This window comes from Bombina bombina, chromosome 2, assembly GCF_027579735.1.
Source record: "Bombina bombina isolate aBomBom1 chromosome 2, aBomBom1.pri, whole genome shotgun sequence".
NCBI lineage: Eukaryota > Metazoa > Chordata > Amphibia > Anura > Bombinatoridae > Bombina > Bombina bombina.
The window spans coordinates 1,178,765,746-1,178,788,473 of NC_069500.1; the positions used below are offsets into that span (position 1 = coordinate 1,178,765,746).

Genomic DNA, 22,728 nt, shown 5'->3' on the forward strand with positions numbered 1-22,728 from the left:
TAATACAACTAAGTTTGCATATCATATTCTGAATTAAGGGGTTAATTATTATTTTTCCTCCTATTAGTTGTGCCACTGGTACCTCCCCCTCTCTACATTAAATTTGCTTTGTTTTCTTGTTATTCTTTGTTGAAGAGATCTAGATAGGTAGTGTGCACATATCTGCGGCAATACATGACAGTAAATAGCGCTGACATCTAGTGCTCTTGCTAATGTATAACATTGCCATATAGTACTGTAGACACATGCACACTCCTGTACTTACCGTCCTGCTTTTTTAAAAAAGATAGCAAGAAAACAAAGACAATTTGATAATAGAAGTACATTGAAAGTTGTTTAAAACTGTATGCTCTATCTGTGTCATGAAAGAAAAAAATTGGGTTTTTTGTCCCTTTAACTTGTCTCTTGTTGTTCAAATGGCCGTTAATCGTATTGCAACGATACAGTCTGCGATCACATGAATTTGCTGTTATACGCATATGTCATGAGATTGCCTAGTGATAAAGCATTATCAGATTTTTTGTTATGTTTTAGAATTGTCAGTTTAGAATCTAGTAATGTGGGATTTTTACCACTATTTTACTAACTTGATGTGCTGTTTTGCTTATTTTTTGAGTCACTACAGAGATTTACTAAAATTAGAGTGACTAGATTAAAATTCTAACCAAGTGCTGCATGAGCTATATGTCAGCAGTCCCTAAATGGCATCTTGAGGGCTCACCTAGTATTTATTCATTATTAAAGTGATGGTAAACTTGACAGGCTTTTAAAATCAAGTCCGGAATCTAAGCAATATTTTACATGGACTTTAATTGATCACTTGTAATGAAGATGCACTGTAATTTACTTATTAATCTAGCCATGCCATTCAATGCCCCATGCTCCAGCCGGCCACATCAAAAAAAAATTTGTGAGCTAAGGGTTTGAACTGTTCTCCAATCATTGCTCTAGCCGTACGGCACTTTTTTTGTAGCTAGAGCACCAATTGTAGAACACGTCAAACCGCTAGCTCACAAAATATATGAGTTTTGAACTGGGTGATCAGAGCCTTGGGTATCATCTTAAAACGTAACTTATAGGGCATCATTATTATAAGTGATCAATTAAAGTCCCTGTTCAAATATTGCTTAGATTCCAGACCTGAATTTAAAACATGTTAAGTTTACCATCACTTTAATAAGGAAAGTTTTTTTTTTTTTGTCACAATAGTTACTTAATATGCCGCACATGTCTAATCGGCTAGTTTTGCAGTGCGGTCAGACTCGTAACTCCATCTCACAATCAGAAGATAGTTATCAGAGTTTCAGGTTTTCATAAATATAAAAAGTACTAAAACATTTTAAACTCAAAAAGCATCATACTGAACATATCATTTTAAGATAGTTGCATTAGGTATTATTAGAAATTCTTAGAGTCAGAGATTAAACATTCAGAAACATTTACTTTTAATTTACACCTTCATTTATCAGGAAGTTACAGTGAATCAATTCACCTACAAACATAACTTCAGTACAAAAATACTTTAATAATTTAAAAATTTTTTTATGCTTAATTTCTTACATTTCCCTATTAGCTATAACTAGAGATGGGCAAACATCTGTGTTTTTATATTGAAAAAGAACAAATTTTGCCCATATTTGTTCTGCAATTACAATATTTTTATTCAAAGAAACATTTGAATGTTAAATTAAAATTTTGACTCCCATAGACTGACAGTGAAGCAGCGATCTGATGAAATATTTGAATACTCTGTTTCAATAATCCAGTGAATTCAAATATGGGGTCAAAACAAAAACAAAAAAAAGTTATTGCTGGATGCTTCAATACTTATATATTGTTATATACACAACTTTACCAACACGGTCTGGTTTTTGTAACCAACAAGGAATTATTTGAAGGCTGTTTCATTATAATAGCGCTGCAGAATCTGTTGGCGCTCTACAAATAACCGATAATAATACTATACAGTATCTCCAGACATTTTTTTTATGAGAATAACAAATCTTTTTATATAGAATATATTTTTTTCGACCAATAATTTGGTATGTACATTCTTGAACCAGTGCATTTCATAAATTCTTGCTACTTGCGTTTTTATCATCAACCAGTTTGAAAGGTTTTAAATTCCACTTCCAGAGCAGATATGCATGTTATCGCACAGAGAGGGAAGCTATTTTTTGTTTGGTAATCAAAGCTCTCTGTAGCGGAACAGAAAATAAATGTTTGTAATATATGATATCCAGAGTATTGTAGAGGACACCTTGTTTTCTTTCATACTCATCATTCTGTAGTTTAGGTAATAGAACCTTGTGCCACTGTGCCAGGATTAAAGGTTAGCCAAGATCTCTGTTATTATTATATTAATACAACAAAGAAGCTTTGTTTTAAATCAGCTTGCTTGCAAGCAATTTTTATAGGAATCCAAAGCATGTTTGAGAATCTGTCAACAACATACCATAGGGAAACAATGAGCAGTTGTTAAAGAAAGTCAGGCGGCTGCATTGAGTATGCCATGATGCTATTAAGACTGCACAGTAAGAATCACACCGGTCCATGTTGTTATGACTTGTATCCACTGGAATCTCATGGAGACAAATCACTGTTTAGATGTGGTAGCAATACTTCTGTAAGGAACACACCTTTGTCAGAATTGAAACTGACCAAGAGATGCAGTATAATGTCTTCATGCAGTCATTCTGCATCACTGGTTACAGCCTAATATATTGCAGGATATTCCACATCAGCATTGTTGGTCAATGCTAGTTGGAGATTTTAACATATTTTCTCTATTCAATTAAAAGAACGTTGATGGTTTTAAAAGGGTATGTTTTCTATGATGTGATCACCTAGGGAAATATATCAGTAAGCTCCTCCATTGCTCTAAACAATCTCTGTTTAGCTTGGTGCTGGATCAGGTAAGATAAATAACAATTGTATATGGAAATTATGTTTTATATTGCTGAAATAAAATTTTCTGGATATTTTTTAAAACACCTCTTTTGGTTATGTCAGATTCTTCCTGGTCCCCCAAATCCAGCTATTGGAGTTTCCAGTATTAACCAATAAACTTGATTACTACACTAGTCTACAGTTCTGAGGTCATTGGCTACTAAGTTATGCCTTTACTTTAATTGCTTTTGTTTAATTGCTGTTAATTTATGATAATATATATATATATATATATATATATATATATATATATATATATATATATATGAGTGTGTGTATGCATGCAAAATTACCTTTCAAATGTATTTATTTTTTTCTCCTTAATTTTACAGAATTGACCAAAAAATGTCTGGGGGACAGAGTGGTTATGAGCTCAAAGAAGCCAAGGACATCCTTTTAGAACTGAAAACGATAAGAAAGGCTATTAGCACTGGAGAAAAAGAAAAGCAAGATTTAATGCAGGTTTGTTTGTATAGACACTTTATTTATTATTGAAATAATGAACAGATTGTTTCATTCACAAAAAAAAAGACAATGGTAGAAGGTACAAAGTAAGTATGATCTGTTACATCAAAGGATAGAAGGTGGATAAAGCAGAAACAATATATCGGATATATTACGGTTTCCTGAAGAATTTCCTGTAGATTAAGTTACACACTACATAAAAAGATTTACTGATTCTAGAATTTTAAAGGGGACTCTGTTCTGGTGGATACATTCTAACGACATGCTAAAACATACAGAAACATAAAAATGTGAAAGGCTAGGGGAAAATTAACATATCATTTATATAGATTTAAAGGAACATTAAGCACAAATTTATTGTAAGATGCATGATATTGTACGCATCATATGTAAGAAGAATTGTGCAATAGATAATGCAGCTTTATTTTGTGAAAATATAATCTCCAATTATCCATCAAACTTTGTGAGACTACATAAAAGTACATGGATAGCTCCATATCATGTATGACTATGAACAGCTTCATGTTGTATAAAATAAATTATAAGCTCAGGTTATAAACTTCCAGTAAAAAACAAGCTAGTTAAAATCAATAATCCCTGTGACAATACACTATAACTGACTTCACTTCCACAAGAATGTAAGTCACTTATCACAGAGGTCAATCAGGGTGCAAGATGTCATAAATTAATGCTGGCTAGCAGTTAATATGGAGAGACCCCGTGACAAAAATTGTCAACTTCACAAAAATCAATCTTAGGTTGATCTTAACAAGGCTCACTCAGGGCGATGATAGTCTGTTTAATCATGACTGGTTCCTAAAGAATCTAACCTAGATTTATAGTATTCTTTTATGCTGATATAATCTGTCAGCAAGAATTACCTTCAACAGATATTAATATAGTCACTTGGTGCCCAAATAGGCTATCAGATATAATAGTTCAACGCTGCTTGTTTACCAATATTTATAGGTATTTGGGTGCATCAAACGTTACATTATGTAATTTTTAGATATGCAAATTAAGTACCTACCTACAAGTGGATAACTAGGCCAAACACAGAGGGTCTGTATATCGCAAAGACCAATAAATTAAAGGACAAGCCAGCTGGAAGGCTAAAATTCAGAGCTAAACATCATCACGCTTAGAATGGGCTTTATGTCACATTTATGTGGAAAGACAGGATTATCATAGTGTTTAGTTTGCCTGGCTTCAGGGGCCCAAAACTGCCATGTGGGACACCAGATCGTGGTGCCAACATCCAGGCAGCAGTGTATCTGGCTGGTTACAAGAAACAGTGCCAATCAATACCAGTATTCATCCCATACAGCTATACTGTGTTGAGTTTATATTTCCATTGGACTTCTCATCACAATAATAGGTTGTTTCTATCACCACCCTTTCTTAAGGGTGGTGGGGGGGGGTATGATCAATCAAAATGAACCTTAAGTCACTCACTGTGTGGCCCATTTCAGCAAAACTGATAATCCAGAAGAAAACGATTAGAAAAGGAGAGGGAGTGTATTCTAGCTCACAGAAAAGTAGATACAAGTAATATCCCAAGTCTCCCTGAGAGAAAGTGTAACAAGCACGTATTTCATTTTTTTTTTCAGCAAAAGGAGCAAAATAAATAATGAATGTGTACTGCAATAATGTTATACTTTTAATAATGTAACATGTTGTGTTATTACATTTTTAGTTTAATGACTCTTTAATGTATGACATTTCCAAATAGACTTACATTTTTATATTTTTATAACCCTCTAATTGTTTTTTTTGATGCAGAGATTTCAACAGTTGTAAAAAAACTCGTATCCCTCATTCCACCCACAGTGGACTGTAATAGACTATAGTGCTCATGCATAAAACAAGCACCATGATAACAACATATTTCAGTAACGGTGCTAGTACACTTCATAACCGTACCTCTGGTATTTTGTCTTATTTGTGGCCTCCTCCTCTCACTAGGGCACTTTAGATCTCTCCACTCTTGCGAGATTATATAAGAAGTCTCATCTGCAAGGTCCCTCCTTATAAACCGTTTTATAAAGGCACATTTTAGCTTGAGAGCTGATTATCTCGCTAAGAGGCTTTCTGAATGTGAAGGAGAGACACATATAATACAATTTAACAATTGAATGCTAAAAACAAAACAAACAAACTCATATTTTTGCATAATTTCTCTTCACACTTTTGATCATCTGGCTTTCGCCTTTTGTTCCAAATCACCATTTATTTAAAGGGACATGAAACCCAAAAATTTTCTTTCATGATTCAGATAGAGAATACAATTTTAAACAACTTTCCAATTTACTTCTATCATTTAGTTTGCTTCCTTCTCTTGTTATCATTTGCTGAAACTTTTATCTAGGCAAACTCAGAAGCAGCACAGAACCTAGGCTCTAGCTGTTGATTGGTGGCTGTATATATATATATTGATTATGATTGGCTCACCAATGTGTTCAGTTAGAAACCGTTAGTGCAGTGCTGCTCCTTCAACAAATGATACCATGAGAATGAAACAAATTAGATAATAGAAGTAAATTAGAAAGTTGTTTAAAATTGTATTCTGTATCTGAATCATTAAAGAAAAAAATTAGGTTTCATTTCCCTTTAAGGATTTTGCAATCTAAGATTCATGTTTTAGACATTTTAAAGCATCACACAGCTATCAACTTCCTTTAACCTTTTGTTTAGTGGTCCTAAGGTAGAAGCTCCTGAAGGATATATGTACTGTATAACTCATTGAACACAGTAGAAGTCAGAGATAATTTTAAAACTAATACTTTCATTTTTGTTTTGGCAGAGTCTTGCTAAACTCAAAGAGCGATTTCATCTAGACCAAGGAAGAGGGCGATCTGAACCGGATCTGAGGTCCAGCTTTACAAACTCTCATTTATCTCTGTCTAGACAAACCCTGGATGCAGGATCCCAGACAGATATATCTGGAGACGTAAGTTCTTCACTCTATGTTAATTCAAACAGACCCTGGTCATGTATGCTGAGTATATATTAAAGATATTACTCAATTAGTGCAGATAGGATTACGGTCACTGCATAACCCCAAAAAGATATCCAATACAGCAAACTCGACAGGACTGTTGCAGAGAATTTATCTTAAAGGGAAAGTCAAGTCTAAATTGAACTTTCGTGATTCAGATAGAGCATGCAATTTTAAACCGATTTGTAATTTACTTCCATTGACAAAATGTGCACAGTCTTTTTATATTTACACTTTTTGAGTCACTAACTCCTACTGAGCATGTGCAAGAATTCACATTATATACGTATATGCGTTTGTGATTGGCTGGTGGCTGTCACATGATACAGGAGGAGTGTAAATAGACATAACGTTGAAATTTGTCCCAAAATTCAGACTAAGTGCTATTGCATTTATTGTGCATGCAAATCTACTGCATTTACTGATACTTTAAGTGCAATGGTGCTTTCAAGTTTGATGTAAACCAAGTGTTGGCCTTTTTAAAACACATTTCACTATTATATGCCTTAGCAAGTTTTGTCATGACTATTGTATACTAAATAACCACAGCAGCCTAAGTTGAAGTATGAATGTTTTGAGGATAGATACCAAATCATGATCACTGCTTTCTCCAGTGATTTGATGAAACACACATTTGCAACAGCTTCATGTTAGCATGCTCAAATTAAAGCCAATCTCTTAAAGAGTCACCAGTAATTTTGTTTACATTTTTGCATCTGAAAGATGACATTCTAAAAATATATATATTTTTTTAAATAAAAACATGTTCCTATAATGTGTCCATTAAAGCAGTGGGACATCAGTGAATGAGCAATTAGGCCTTGGAGGGATGTGAGAATAAAAAAAATAACTTTGATTCAAATAGAGCAAGCAATTTGAATTTATGTTTAAATATTTTTTTATTAAAGTTTGCAAAGATTTATGAAGTACATTTACATCAAAATTTGCCAATTACGTTTTCAAACAAATTGAAAATAAAACACATTGTCATAACAAATAAAGTTTTGAACTTGTATAACTCAAATATTCAAAAATTAGATCTCAGTTCTCCGCAATCATGATGTAAAACATAACATATATGGTGTCTTAGACCTCCCTCTAAGAGACATAAAAGAGAAAGGGGGAAAACATCCCCTTGAGCAATGTAAGACAAGGAAGGTAGGTTATACCAAGCAATTTGAATTTAAAGGGACATTAAACCCTAAAAATTATTTCATGATTCAGAAAGAGAATACAATTTTAAACATTTCAATTTACTTCTATTATCTAATTTCCTTCATTCTTTAGACATCCTTTGTTAAGGAAATAGCAATGCACATGGGTGAGCCAATCAAATGACGCATCTATGTGCACCCATCAATCAGAAGCTACTGAGCATATCTAGATATGCTTTTCAGTAAAGAATATCAAAAGAATGAAACAAATTAGATAATGGAAGTAAATTATAAAGTTGTTTAAAATGGTACTCTCTATCTGAATCATGAAAGAAAAAATGTGGGTTTAATGTCCCTTAAAAAAAACAAAAAAACACTTTAATTGGCTTCTGTTAGTATAGCTACATGAAACTCAAACTTTTTCTTTCATGATTCAGAAAGAGCATACAATTTTAAACGACTTTCTACTTTACTTCAATTATCAATTTTGTTTCATTCTCTTTGTAAAATGTATTGACGGAGCAGCAGTGCATTACTGGGAGATAACGGAACACGGGGGCTACTTATCAAGCCGTCTACTTTTCTGGCTTCGCCGGCCCAATACGTCCGCCTAAGCTCGCCTACCTTCGCCGCCGCGGACCTTGAATACGTTCGCCTAAGTTATCAAATAAAGCTGTCAAAAAGCCGCGGGGCGATGAGCAGCGGACTGTGACAGTTATCACTCATCCGATCTCGCTGCCCTTCGGCTTTTTCCCAGCTTTATTGCTAGCCTGTCACTAAGCACTCACACTAAACTACACTGTTCTACCCCCTATACCGGCGCCCCCGGAGGCCCCCGCAACTAAATAAAGTTACTAACCCCTAAACCGCCGCTCCTAGACCCCGCCGCAAGTCTTATAAATGTATTAACCCCTAAACCGCCGCTCCTAGACCCCGCCGCAAGTCTTATAAATGTATTAACCCCTAAACCGCCGCTCCCGGACACCGCTGCCACCTACATTATACCTAGTAACCCCTATCCTGCCCCCCTATACCGTCGCCCTCTATTATAAAATTATTAACCCCTATCCTGCTGATCCCGCACCTCTCCGCAACTAAATCAATAGTTTAACCCCTAAACCGCCGCTCCATGAACCCGCCGCAACCTATAATAAATTTATTAACCCCTATCCTGCCCCCCACTACGCCGCCGCCATTGTAATAAAATGATTAACCCCTAAACCTAAGTCTAACCCTAACCATAACGCCCCCCTAACTTAAATATTAATTAAATAAATCTAAATAAATTAACTCTTATTAACTAAATGAATCCTATTTAAAACTAAATACTTACCTTTAAAATAAACCCTAATATAGCTACAATATAAATAATAATTATATTCTAGCTATCTTAGGATTTATTTTTATTTTACAGGTACCTTTCAATTTATTTTAACCATGTACAATAACTATTAAATAGTTATTAACTATTTAATAGCTTACCTAGCTAAAATAAAGAGAAATGTACCTGTGAAATAAATCCTAACCTAAGTTACAATTACACCTAACACTACACTATACTTTAATAAATTATTCCTATTTAAAAATAAATACTTACCTGTAAAATAAACCCTAAGATAGCTACAATGTAATTAATAATTATATTATAGCTATCTTAGGATTTATATTTATTTTACAGGTAACTTTGTATTTATTTTAGCTAGTTAGAATAGTTATTAAATAGTTATTAACTATTTAATAACTACCTAGCTAAAAGAAATACAAAATTACCTGTAAAATAAATCCTAACTTAAGTTACAATTAAACCTAATACTACACTATCATTAAATTAACTAAATAAACTACCTACAAAGAACTACAATGAAATACAATTACATAAACTAACTAAAGTACAAAAAATAAAAAAAGCTAAGTTACAAAAAATAAAAAATTAAGTTACAAACATGTTTAAAATATTACAACAATTTTAAGCTACTTACACCTAATCTAAGCCCCCTAATAAAATAACAAACCCCCCCAAAATAAAAAAAATCCCTACCCTATTCTAAATTAAATAAATTTCAAAGCTCTTTTACCTTACCAGCCCTTAAAAGGGCCATTTGTGGGGGCATGCCCCAAAAAGTTCAGCTCTTTTGCCTGTAAAATAAAAATACAACCCCCCCCCCCCCAACATTAAAACCCACCACCCACATACCCCTAATCTAACCCAAACCCCCCTTACAAAAACCTAACACTAATCCCCTGAAGATCATCCTACCTTGAGTCGTCTTCACTCAGCCGAGCCACCGATGGAACTGAAGAGGACATCCGGAGCGGAAGAAGTTAATCCTCCAAGCGGCGCTGAAGAAATCTTCCATCCGATGAAGTCATCATCCAGGCGGCGCTGAAGAAGTCTTCGATCCGGCCGATGTCATCTTCAAAGAGGCGCTGAAGAGGTCTTCTATCCGGGCGAAGTCATCTTCCAAGCCGGGTCTTCAATCTTCCTTCCGCCGACGCGGAACCACCTTCTTCACCGACGGACTACGACGAATGACGGCTCCTTTAAGGGACGTCATCCAAGATGGCGTCCCCTCAATTCCGATTGGCTGATAGGATTCTATCAGCCAATCGGAATTAAGGTAGGAAAATCTGATTGGCTGATGGAATCAGCCAATCAGATTGAGCTCGCATTCTATTGGCTGTTCCGATCAGCCAATAGAATGCGAGCTCAATCTGATTGGCTGATTGGATCAGCCAATCGGATTGAACTTGAATCTGATTGGCTGATTCCATCAGCCAATCAGATTTTCCTACCTTAATTCCGATTGGCTGATAGAATCCTATCAGCCAATCGGAATTGAGGGGACGCCATCTTGGATGACGTCCCTTAAAGGAGCCGTCATTCGTCGTAGTCCGTCGGTGAAGAAGGTGGTTCCGCGTCGGCGGAAGGAAGATTGAAGACCCGGCTTGGAAGATGACTTCGCCCGGATAGAAGACCTCTTCAGCGCCTCTTTGAAGATGACATCGGCCGGATCGAAGACTTCTTCAGCGCCGCCTGGATGATGACTTCATCGGATGGAAGATTTCTTCAGCGCCGCTTGGAGGATTAACTTCTTCCGCTCCGGATGTCCTCTTCAGTTCCATCGGTGGCTCGGCTGAGTGAAGACGACTCAAGGTAGGATGATCTTCAGGGGATTAGTGTTAGGTTTTTGTAAGGGGGGTTTGGGTTAGATTAGGGGTATGTGGGTGGTGGGTTTTAATGTTGGGGGGGGGGGTTGTATTTTTATTTTACAGGCAAAAGAGCTGAACTTTTTGGGGCATGCCCCCACAAATGGCCCTTTTAAGGGCTGGTAAGGTAAAAGAGCTTTGAAATTTATGTAATTTAGAATAGGGTAGGGATTTTTTTTATTTTGGGGGGGTTTGTTATTTTATTAGGGGGCTTATATTAGGTGTAAGTAGCTTAAAATTGTTGTAATATTTTTAACATGTTTGTAACTTAATTTTTTATTTTTTGTAACTTAGCTTTTTTTATTTTTTGTACTTTAGTTAGTTTATGTAATTGTATTTCATTGTAGTTCTTTGTAGGTAGTTTATTTAGTTAATTTAATGATAGTGTAGTATTAGGTTTAATTGTAACTTAAGTTAGGATTTATTTTACAGGTAATTTTGTATTTCTTTTAGCTAGGTAGTTATTAAATAGTTAATAACTATTTAATAACTATTCTAACTAGCTAAAATAAATACAAAGTTACCTGTAAAATAAATATAAATCCTAAGATAGCTATAATATAATTATTAATTACATTGTAGCTATCTTAGGGTTTATTTTACAGGTAAGTATTTATTTTTAAATAGGAATAATTTATTAAAGTATAGTGTAGTGTTAGGTGTAATTGTAACTTAGGTTAGGATTTATTTCACAGGTACATTTCTCTTTATTTTAGCTAGGTAAGCTATTAAATAGTTAATAACTATTTAATAGCTATTGTACATGGTTAAAATAAATTGAAAGGTACCTGTAAAATAAAAATAAATCCTAAGATAGCTAGAATATAATTATTATTTATATTGTAGCTATATTAGGGTTTATTTTAAAGGTAAGTATTTAGTTTTAAATAGGATTCATTTAGTTAATAAGAGTTAATTTATTTAGATTTATTTAATTAATATTTAAGTTAGGGGGCGTTAGGGTTAGGGTTAGGTTTAGGGGTTAATCATTTTATTACAGTGGCGGCGGCGTAGTGGGGGGCAGGATAGGGGTTAATAAATTTATTATAGGTGGCGACGGTGTAGGGGGGGCAGATTAGGGGTTAATAAATGTATTATAGGTGGCGACGGTGTAGGGGGGGCAGGATAGGGGTTAATACATTTAATATAGGTTGCGGCGGGTTCAGGGAGCGGCGGGTTAGGGGTTAATACATTTATTATAGTTGCGGTGGGCTCCGGGAGCGGCGGTTTAGGGGTTAATATGTATAGAGTAGCTTGCGGTGGGCTCCGGGAGCGGCGGTTTAGGGGTTAATATGTATAGAGTAGCTTGCGGTGGGCTCCGGGAGCGGCGGTTTAGGGGGTAATAACTTTATTTAGTTGCGGCGGTGTAGGGGGGGTCAGATTAGTGGTGTTTAGACTCGGGGTACATGTTAGGGTGTTAGGTGTAGACAGCTCCCATAGAAATCAATGGGATGTCTGTCAGCAGCGAACTTGTACTTTCGCTATGGTCAGACTCCCATTGATTCCTATGGGATCCGCCGCCTCCAGGCTGGCGCTTTGAAAACCAGGTACGCTGGGCCGTAAAAGTGCCGAGCGTACCTGCTAGTTTTTTGATAGCTAGCAAAAGTAGTGAGAATGTGCCGCACTTGTGTGCGGAACATCTGGAGTGACGTAAGAATCGATCTGTGTCGGACTGAGTCCGGCGGATCGAAGCTGACGTCACAAAATTCTACTTTTGCCGGTCTCGAGCCTTTGATAACTAAGGCATATCAGCCTCGCCACAAATACGCTGCGGAATACGCAGCGTATTTGAGGTTGACGGCTTGATAACTACCCCCCCACATCTGTAACCCAATGACGAAGTATATATGTGCAGCCACCAATCAGCGACTCACTCCCAGCTCCTGAACCTTACTAGGTATTCTTTTCAACAAAGGATACAAAGACAACAAATCAAAATAGATAATAGAAGTAAATAGATAAGTTGTTTAAAATCGCATGCTCTATCTGAATCATGAAAGAAAAATTGGGGTTTTGCTATCCCTTTAAGGTGTAGATGCACCTCCTGTTAGTTTAAAAATAAAAAATAGAACAACTTTATCATAATTAACAGTCAGCCAGATTATGAGTTTTGAGCGATATAGGGAAATTAACGACCGCAGCATTTTCGGCGGTATTTCACCTCCCTATAGCGCTGGTATTATGAGTTTAAAAAAAGCCAGTGTTTGTGGGCGATATGGCTGCGTTGAGCTCCATACCGCACACAAATACCAGCGCTGCTTTGAGCTGCTGTTACGTGCTCGTGCACGGTTTCCCCATAGACAACAATGGGGAGAGCCGGCTAAAAAAAAGCATAAAGCTCCGTAACACAGCCCCATTGATGTCTATGGGGAATTTTTTTTTTTATGTTTAAACCTAACACCCTTACATAAACCCTGAGTCTAAACACCCCTAATATGCTGCCCCTGACATCGCCATCACCTACATTACAGTTATTAACCACTAATCTGCTGCCCCCAAAATCGCTGCAACCTAACTACACTTATTAACCCCTAATCTGTTTCCCCCAATGTCGCTGCAACCTACATTACTGTTATTAACCCCTAATCTGCTGCCCCCAAAATCGCCGCAACCTAACTACACTTATTAACCCCTAATCTGCTGCCCCCAATGTCGCCGCCACTATACTAGTTAAGTTAAGTTATATAGTTAAGTATAAGTTATTAACCCCTAAACCTAACCCTAAGCTTAACCCTAACACCCACTAACTTTAATATAATTAAAATTATTCCAAATAAAAATTACAATTAATACCTAAATTATTCCTATTTAAAACTAAATACTTACATGTAAAATAAAACCTAAGCTAGCTACAATATAACTAATAGTTATATTGTAGCTATCTTACGTTTTATTTTTATTTCACAGGTAAGTTTGTATTTATTTTAACTAGGTAGACTAGTTAGTAAATAGTTATTAACTATTTACTAACTATGTAGTTAAAATAAATACAAATTTACCTGTAAAATAAAACCTAACCTGTCTTACAGTAAAACCTAACATTACACTAAAATTGAATAAATTACATTAATCAAATATAATTAACTAAATTATAAGAAAAAATAAACACTAAATTACACAAAATAAAAAAGAAATGATCAAATATTTAAACTAATTACTCCTAATCTAATAGCCCTATCATATTAAAAAAGCCCCCCCCCCCCAAATAATTAAACCCCTAGCCTAAACTTAACTGCCAGTAGCCCATAAAAGGGCCTTTTGTGGGGCATTGCCCCAAATATATCAGCTCCTTTACCTGGCAAATAAAAATACAAACATCCCCCCCAACAGTAAAACCCACCACCCACACAACCAACCACCCGAAATAAAATTCTATCTAAAAAACCTAAGCTACCCATTGCCCTGAAATGGGCATTTGGATGGGCATTGCCCTTAAAAGGGCATTCAGCACTTTTACTGCCCAAACCCTAAGCTAAAAATAAAACCCACCCAATAAACCCTTAATAAAACCTAACACTAACCCCCGAAGATCCACTTACAGTTTTGGAAGACCGGACATCCATCCTCATCCAGCCGGGAGAAGTCTTCATCCAAGCGAGAAGAAGTTCTCAACGAAGTCGGGAGAAGTCTTCATCTAAGGGGCAAGAAGTCCTCAACGAAGCCGGGAGAAGTCTTCATCCAACTGGCAAGAAGTCATCATCCAGGAGGGCAGAAGTCTTCATCCAGACAGCATCTTCTATCTTCATCCTTCCGGCGTGGAGAGGGTCCATCTTCAAGACATCCGGTGCGGAGCATCCTCTTCTCCCGGCTTCGTTGAGGACTTCTTGCCGCTTGGATTAAGACTTCTCCCGGCTTCGTTGAGGACTTATTGCCGCTTGGATGAACACTTATCCCGGCTGGATGAGGATGGATGTCCGGTCTTCCAAAACTGTAAGTGGATCTTCGGGGGTTAGTTTAAGGTTTTATTAAGGGTTTATTGGGTGGGTTTTATTTTTATCTTAGGGTTTGGGCAGTAAAATAGCTGAATGCCTTTTAAGGGCAATGCCCATCCAAATGCCCTTTTCAGGGCAATGGGTAGCTTAGGTTTTCTAGATAGAATTTTATTGGGGGGGTTGGTTGTGTGGGTTTTACTGTTGGGGGATGTTTGTATTTATATTTGCCAGGTAAAAGAGCTGATATCTTTGGGGCAATGCCCCGCAATAGGCCCTTTTAAGGGCTATTGGCAGTTTAGTTTAGGCTAGGAATTTTATGATTTGGGGGGCTTTTTTATTTTGATAGGGCTATTAGATTAGGAGTAATTAGTTTAAATATTTGATAATTTCTTTTTTATTTTGTGTAATTTAGTTTTTTTGTTTTTTTGTAATTTAGTTAATTGTATTTGATTAATGTAATTTATTTAATTTTAGTGTAATGTTAGGTTTTATTTTACAGGTAAATTTGTATTTATTTTAACTAGGTAGTTAGTAAATAGTTAATAACTAATCTACCTAGTTAAAATAAATACAAACTTACCTGTGAAATAAAAATAAAACCTAAGATGGTTAGGAACGTCGGGTTTGAGATGGGCCAAAAAATTTCAAATTTACATTATCAAATTGTGCATATTCTTTTTATATGCACACTTTCTAAGACCCATCTCCTACTGAGTTTTTAAGTATATAAATAACAGTCTGTAATGGCAGTCACATGATACAGAGCACAGGAAAAAAAGGACATATTGAAATATGTCAGAAAAAACACTGCTCGTTTGAAATTGAGTAAGTGCTGTATTTTTATTACGCATTTGTTGATTACTCAATTTCACAGTATTTAATGGTCCTTTTAATTTATAAATACATTTAATATTTAAAATGATATACTAACTTAAAAGATATGCCCACTTTCCCTGAATGGAATGTTGACTAATGTTGTTTAATGCTATTCCACAGTTATTTTTTATTATTCATAGCAGGATATTGTTAACCACTGAGGTACCTTGATTCTTGTTAATACTGTAACTTACATCTTTTGACTTTACCTGCCTCAGCTGTAAAAAAAGGATTTTCCACCCCAAGTCTATTAATATTTGGTACAAATGCAAGTCAAATAGAGGTCAAGCATGCAGCTAATCTGATTGACGATTTTTCTCTCCCTGAATCACCTGATATTTTTGCCCTTTGTGTTAATAGTATATTCATTGCATTTAAGGTCTTGGGTTACGGTTGCAAGAAGGTTTTACTTTTCATGTTTTGGTTAACTGTTTTTCTCTGAAAAGATCCTTTTGGATGGAAATTAAATATGAAGCAATTTAAAGTGATGCAGCAGAGCTGTTAAAAATGACTAGAAAATATCACATGAACACCTCTATGTAAAACAGAAAGCTATTTACCTCTAAATTTCCTCAGTACCCACATCCCATTGTAAAGGAACATTTAAGCAGCCAATCAGGATGCTAGCCACAGAACTTGCAGGGCAGCATGCATCTGTCATGTGCAGGCACAATCATGCTATTTCCCTCCTCAGCATAAATCTCCTAAGCATAAGAAGTTTACTATAAATCTTGTGAGAGTTCAGTGAAATCTCATGAGATCACAGTAAAATGGCATCAGCACTATTCAAGCTGACTGGGTAGTCCATTGCAAGTAATAGCATAGTTGGCAACAGTCCCAAATCTTCTGGGACAATCCCTGAATTTTGCATAAAGTCCCGGGTTTTTATTCTTCTGTGGATATACAGTGCATTATTACCTGAAATCTGTTTGTTTTGTATTGAAAATATTTGTGTTGCACAGTTGATGATACATTGTTTTGTTTGTTTGGATTTTATTTTGTATTGGCCACAATTTTTACTTTTTTGTGTGTGTCATGTTCAGTTCTATTATAGTTTTTAAAACATCACTTTTAGCTTTAAAGGGATGGGTTTTACTGTACAACATAGAACTCTCTTACCTGATATAAAAGAAAGCAATTTGAGTTGAAGGCATTATTATTGATCTAATAATTGCATTACAACATGCATAAAACAACAATTTTCAGTTTGACTGTAATTATAGGCTGCAGATAACATAAATTGCTTTTCAAAGCTGCATCTTATAGTGATTTTATTTTTTAGTTTAACTTATTGGTAGCCAACGATCTGTTATATCAGAAGAAACATTGTCTGAGCAAAGATGGGCCAATTAAATTAAAGAGATTTGGCCATTGGTTATAGTTAAACATACTTATCAAGGGTCAAGGAGATGTGACTGCTCTTATTTGGGACAAACATTGTCTGTCTCCTCATTTGTCCCATTGACATTTACTTTCAAAATGAAAGGGACGTTAAACTCAAAATTTTAATTCCCCATAAAATACTCAGATACATATTATTATTTTTGACCAATTTTCCTGAAACTTTCTACTGCCCTCAGGATGGCTGGAGTGCATCTGCCATGTTTCCGAATTCTAACCCTGCAACATTCCACACAGCGATTGCTTGATCAGTACGGGAGCTCATTCATATTTGTCCATAATTGGCCCCATGCAAATGAGATAAGGTAAACTGAGTCAAGAAGCTTTTTAAGGGTTGTATCCAAAAACTGTGCAAACCTTGCAAAAACAGTGCAAACCTTGTTAACAAAATGACACCTTTTAAATTTCTTTATATGCAGATATTTGTCAGCGATGTGATGATATATGCTAACTGTATATAAAAATTACTTGAAGGTTTCTTTAAACAGTCTGTGAGAAGCCACTCTCATGTGAATACTTCTCAGCTGTTAAATAGACTGTATACCAATTCTCTCAGCGCCCATCTTAAAGTGGTAAAAGTGCATGTGTATGTGCACACCCTTGGTTCTTTTCGCCCTCCCAGGGTGGTCACCATATGGGTCACCCATACATGTAAAAAGTACCCAAAATTTTTGATAAACTAACTTGGGAAGCAAGATTTAGGAGCAGTGAGATAATTTTTTAACAAAGAAGGGGGATTGATAAATACAGGGCAAGATATTACATAGGCAACGGGCGATCATTCCAGTCACATTTGCAGTGGAATGTGTGAGTTCTGGGTTAGTACGAGTGAAGGTTAGCGCGCTTTGGCTTAGCACGAGTGAAGACCTAGCGTAAAGGGTAAAAAAATATCTACTACTCTGTGCTAGCTGAACACAGGTGAGCCAGTGACAAAAGACATCTCCAGGCCACCAATTAACAGCTAGCTCCCAAAATTGCATTGCGGCTCCTGAGCCTACCCAGGTATGTTTTTTAACAAAGGATACCAAGAGAGAAAAAGAAAATTAAATAATAGAAGTAAACTGTAAAGTTGTTTAAAATTACACACTCTTTCTGAATCATTAAAGATTAATTTTGAATTTACAAATTTTATATTTTATAAATCCACAGTAACTTCTTCAATATTAACTATCCACAGAAATATCCATAACTTGTACTACAGGATGAACCCTTTTAAACATTCTTTAGCAATGTTTGCTTTGCTTTCAGTAAACCCAAAGAGTTTACAAATATCAGATATTCATGCAGGAAAAAAAACTGATGACATTTTTGCTTTAAAAACGACACACGTGAACAATTTTATTTTGAGAACACCCAAAACTAAACCCAATTCACTCTGTAAGGATTTTGCTTTTAACGAGTAACCAGACAAAATTCACAAGTGTTTGGAGGTTATGCACACAGCCTTTTACATCATAAATGCTGGCTCAATATTTATTCCTGCACTGTCTGCACTTATTATTAAATTGCCTAAAAACTAATTAAACACCATCTCTATCAGCTAGAATGCAATAAGAGGAACAGCTATTAAAATGGATTATTCAGTGTAAAAATAATGTTGCTGTTAATGTGGTATACAGAGCCTTACCTTAATCGTCTTTCACACGTTGAAAAATATTATGCTTTAATTAGCGGAACTGTCTTAAGGCTGTTAACCTTTTCCATACTGGAGTGTGCAGCAAAGCTCCATACTTATGACCCTATTACACTAAATGTCTTTTTGTATTTTTGTCTTGTTCTAAAAAAAAAACTTTACAGGGACTGTTAGTTGTGATTTATTTATTATTATTATTATTATTATTATTAGTTTTGCAACGGCTTGTTTTTATTTTTCATTATTCTGGTGTCTCTTATTGTTCTTTTCACATTCTTTAGGGGACATATGTTTTATATACATGCTGCCAGACTAATCTGGTTGCTTAAAGGGATGGGGAAATCACAATTAAACTTTCATGATTCAGACAGAGCGTGTATTTGTTAAAAAACAAAAAACAAAAAACTTTACAATTTACTTCTCTTCCTAAATTTACCTCTTTCTTCTGGTGTCCTTTGTTGAGACTTAGGACCTTTCTATAAAAACATAGTTAGGCTTCGGAACCTGCATTTGCCTTGAGCACTGTACATATAACTTTGTTATACACTTTGTGGCAAACACTGCTGCCATAAAGCGCTCCAGACTTGTGCATGTTTTCGAGCCTGCCTCAGGATGTTTTCACAAAAAGGAACTATGTTTTAACAAGGGGGATACCAAGAGAGAGAATTACATTTGATAACAGAAGTTAGTAGGAAAGCTTTCATGATGTATTCCGTACCTAAATCATGAAAGCTTAATTTTGACGTATATCCCTTTAAGACTAAATCCTACTGTCCCATATAGCCTCATAGATATTCATATTTTTTGAGAGCTTTCCAAAATTTAATAAGAAACCCACTCTCAAACAAAAGCTGTATACAGGTGGCCCTCGTTTTACAATGGTTCAATTTACACCGTTCCAGAATAACAACCTTTTTTTCCAGTCATGTGACTGCTATTTAAAAGCATTGAGAAGCGAGAGAGTTCCGGTGGAGGAGGAGCTGCACAGCTGCAGCTCAGCTCGTTTCTCCAGTCCCCTGGATTTTGGCGGAGCTCTTTTCGCGCCAGCCCCTGCTCTGGGGCTTCCCTTGGATAGTACCAAGAACCACTCCGGAACCCCTGACAGTGGCACAACATCCCACTGTTATACCCTAATCACCAGTTGTTTTGGCCTTTCGGAGAACAGCTTTACAACCTACTGATCTCAAACAAAATTATGGCTGCCTCTTATTACACCTAACTTTACTACACTGCTCTGCCATTTTCAATCAAACTGCCTCACATCGTAGGCTGTATCCTTCCTTGGAGACAAGACGTTTGCTGCGGCTCCTGGCCCTCCCCCCTCCGTGTGCTTGCCTCACCTGACAGCCCAGCGTGAAAACCATCAACACAAACCATCTCTCTGCTGTACCTGTTGTCTCTCCGGTCCTGTCGGCTGGGGCCTGTCCTTCTCCCTCCCCCACCGGTGCTGGGCGGGAGGGAGTTGGGCCCGGTCTGGAGAGTGGACCTGGAGTGCAGCTTGCCCCTGCGTTGCTTGGCCGCCCGGCGCGGCGCCGCCCACTCCCCCCCCACCGGTGCTGCGTGGGGGGAGCTGAGCGCGGTCCTCAGCGGGAGAGCCGACATAGGAGGCCCTGATACGGCGTCTGGGCCGAAATTAGCCCGACAACGATCTGCGGGCTATCACAGAGGATAACTGACGGTAGGATTCTCTGGAGGGGGTGAGTTTGCCAGCCACGCTGGAGATAACCTAACTGTGGGAACTGTTTTCGCCTGTAGCAAGGGGATGGAAGAACAGCCTTAGGAAATATTTTATTCTCTCTGAACTCAGCTAAGATTGGGACCAACAAGGGTTTGAGTGTGAAGAGAAGAAAGAGACATTCTTTATACTGTTTAAACTCTTATGCTCGCAAACTTTTGCTCCATATCTGTCCTTTAATTACTGAGGACACTGCACAAGTTCTCCTTCTATGGCTCTGCAGCAAAACCCCTGTGAAGTACCTCAGACCGAGTAACATTTCATTTAAAAACTTGACTCTACAAAAACAAGACTCTGGGTCACTTTAAAATATATTGAAGAGGCTGTTTTTCTTCTGTTTTTCTATCTGTTTGTATCTTTTTGCAGAATTAAGTTTACTTTACTTATTAATGGATATTTTAGATTAGATTCATCAGCTTATTGACGGCTACTTAATTCTAGGCTTGCCAGGCCTATTTCTTCTATCACAGCTAGTTTATTGTTGCTGAGAGATTTCTTAATAATAGCTTTACTGTCCATCAGGGTAATCATTCTATACTGAGGATAGGCTGATCTAAGACACACATAGCATGTATTTAGTGTTGTAAAGTAATCTGTATTTTCTAGAGGTTATATTTCAAGGAAGCATTGTATCTCTACCATGTCTCTTATGTAACTGATTGACATCAAATTCTCGGACCTATCCTTGTTAAAGATTAAAGAAAGATAAATCTCTGGGGGTTTACTCAGTAGAGAAGACTAGTTAAACTAAAAGCTTATAGTATGTACCTTCCTTATAAAAACTCTAAAAGATTCTGAGAGGTAACCTAAGCCCCGTAACTAAGTATATTTTAATATCAATCTATCCCAGGCCTTTCCTGGTTAAATATCTGGCTAAGCACAAAATTATATCCATCTTTTTGCTATAAGTAACGCCTCTGCCCCTACTGGCTTTCAGGGCAATAGAAAGGAAATAAGGATACAAATCCAAGGTTAAAACCCCTTTTTATCTAAACTTAATTGTCAACAGTAAAATATCTAAAACGCCCTAGACATAAAAGAAGTCACATTGTGCAAAGGCTATACTGATATATTGGCTATTCAGTAGGTATGAATAATTATTGGGAAAAATGTGAACCAACTTGGTTATTTACTCTTCAAACACGGTAACTGTGGCACATACTGTGGCGACTGTGGCATAACCGTGGTGTGTACAACAATGAGGGTGTAACATTGGCTCTGTGACAAGGGCATAGAGAATAGATTAGGAACTGCAGCAAATTGAGCTGCCTAGGTTTACAATAGATCAATTAAGTTACTAATATAATTCTGTAAAATACACGTAAAAGGGAGTAACAGTAAAGTAGCCCTGGAGGGGAAGAAGGAGGAGAAGAAAAAGGAGAAATTGCTGTAAATTACAATGTAGTATTTAAACACCTTCTCAAAGGGTCAAATTGGCCGAAGGAAGCAATAGACTTTAGAAGTAAAGTAGGGGCTAGGGATATCATAAGTGGAAGAAGCTTTTAGAGCAAATGTGAACACAAAGAGCCGGAGAAGAGAAGGGGTTAAACTCAGAGTCGCTTCTGTAGTGGCTCCACAACTAATCACCTATTAGATTTTGGATACTATTAACAACACGTGACCTTTTTTCACACTATATATCTCCCTCAACTGTCCATCACTATCACTATCACACAGAACCCCTCACATCCCTTCGGTTTTATCACCTCCCTGCAGGGTTTTTTTTTTTTTCTTCTTTTTTCTCTCTTTCTCTCCCTCACTCCAAATATTAGCACCCTGGTAAACCTAAAATTAAGAGCACACTTCTAAATCACAAGTGGGTACACCACACATGGATAAATTTTTAAACACTCACGGCAAAACCCCTTCTCCAATCATGGCGAATAGAAACAAAGATAAGAAAATAAAAAGCTCAATAAGCACCTCAGTGGATACTAACCTAGCCTCCAGCAATTTTCCATACCCCTATGAATCTTCCAATACTCAAGCCTTGGTGGATAGTATCTTAGAAGCACTTGCCCCCAAATTTGACACTCTGAGGTCAGAGATTAAGCAAGATATGAGATCACTTTCACAAGAGCTTAGGCAATTCTCTAACAGAGTACAAGAACTTGAGCAACGAGTCTCAGATCTTGAAGATCTAACGGTCACATATACTACAAAATCTAAAATTAATGAAGCAACAATTGAAAAACTTCAGTTTAAAATTGAGGACTTAGAAAACCGCTCTAGACGGAATAATTTCAGAATTGTAGGAGTACCAGAAGAGAAGCAATATGATAACCTAAATAACTTTATTTCTGAAACACTAGTACAACTCCTCAAAATTCCAAGTGCATATCCCAAAATTATTATTGAAAGAGCTCACAGATTAGGGA

The 22,728-nt window shown here is 36.5% G+C and overlaps 1 protein-coding gene across 1 annotated transcript in view; it reads left to right on the forward strand.

The window, feature by feature from the left end:
- The window catches only part of WWC2 (WW and C2 domain containing 2), a 538,330-nt gene that overhangs the window by 296,906 nt on the left and 218,696 nt on the right, over positions 1-22,728 (forward strand). Inside the window, 2 exon segments of the mRNA XM_053700248.1 lie at positions 3,282-3,411; positions 6,218-6,364. Coding sequence (XP_053556223.1) covers positions 3,282-3,411; positions 6,218-6,364 — 277 coding nt within the window.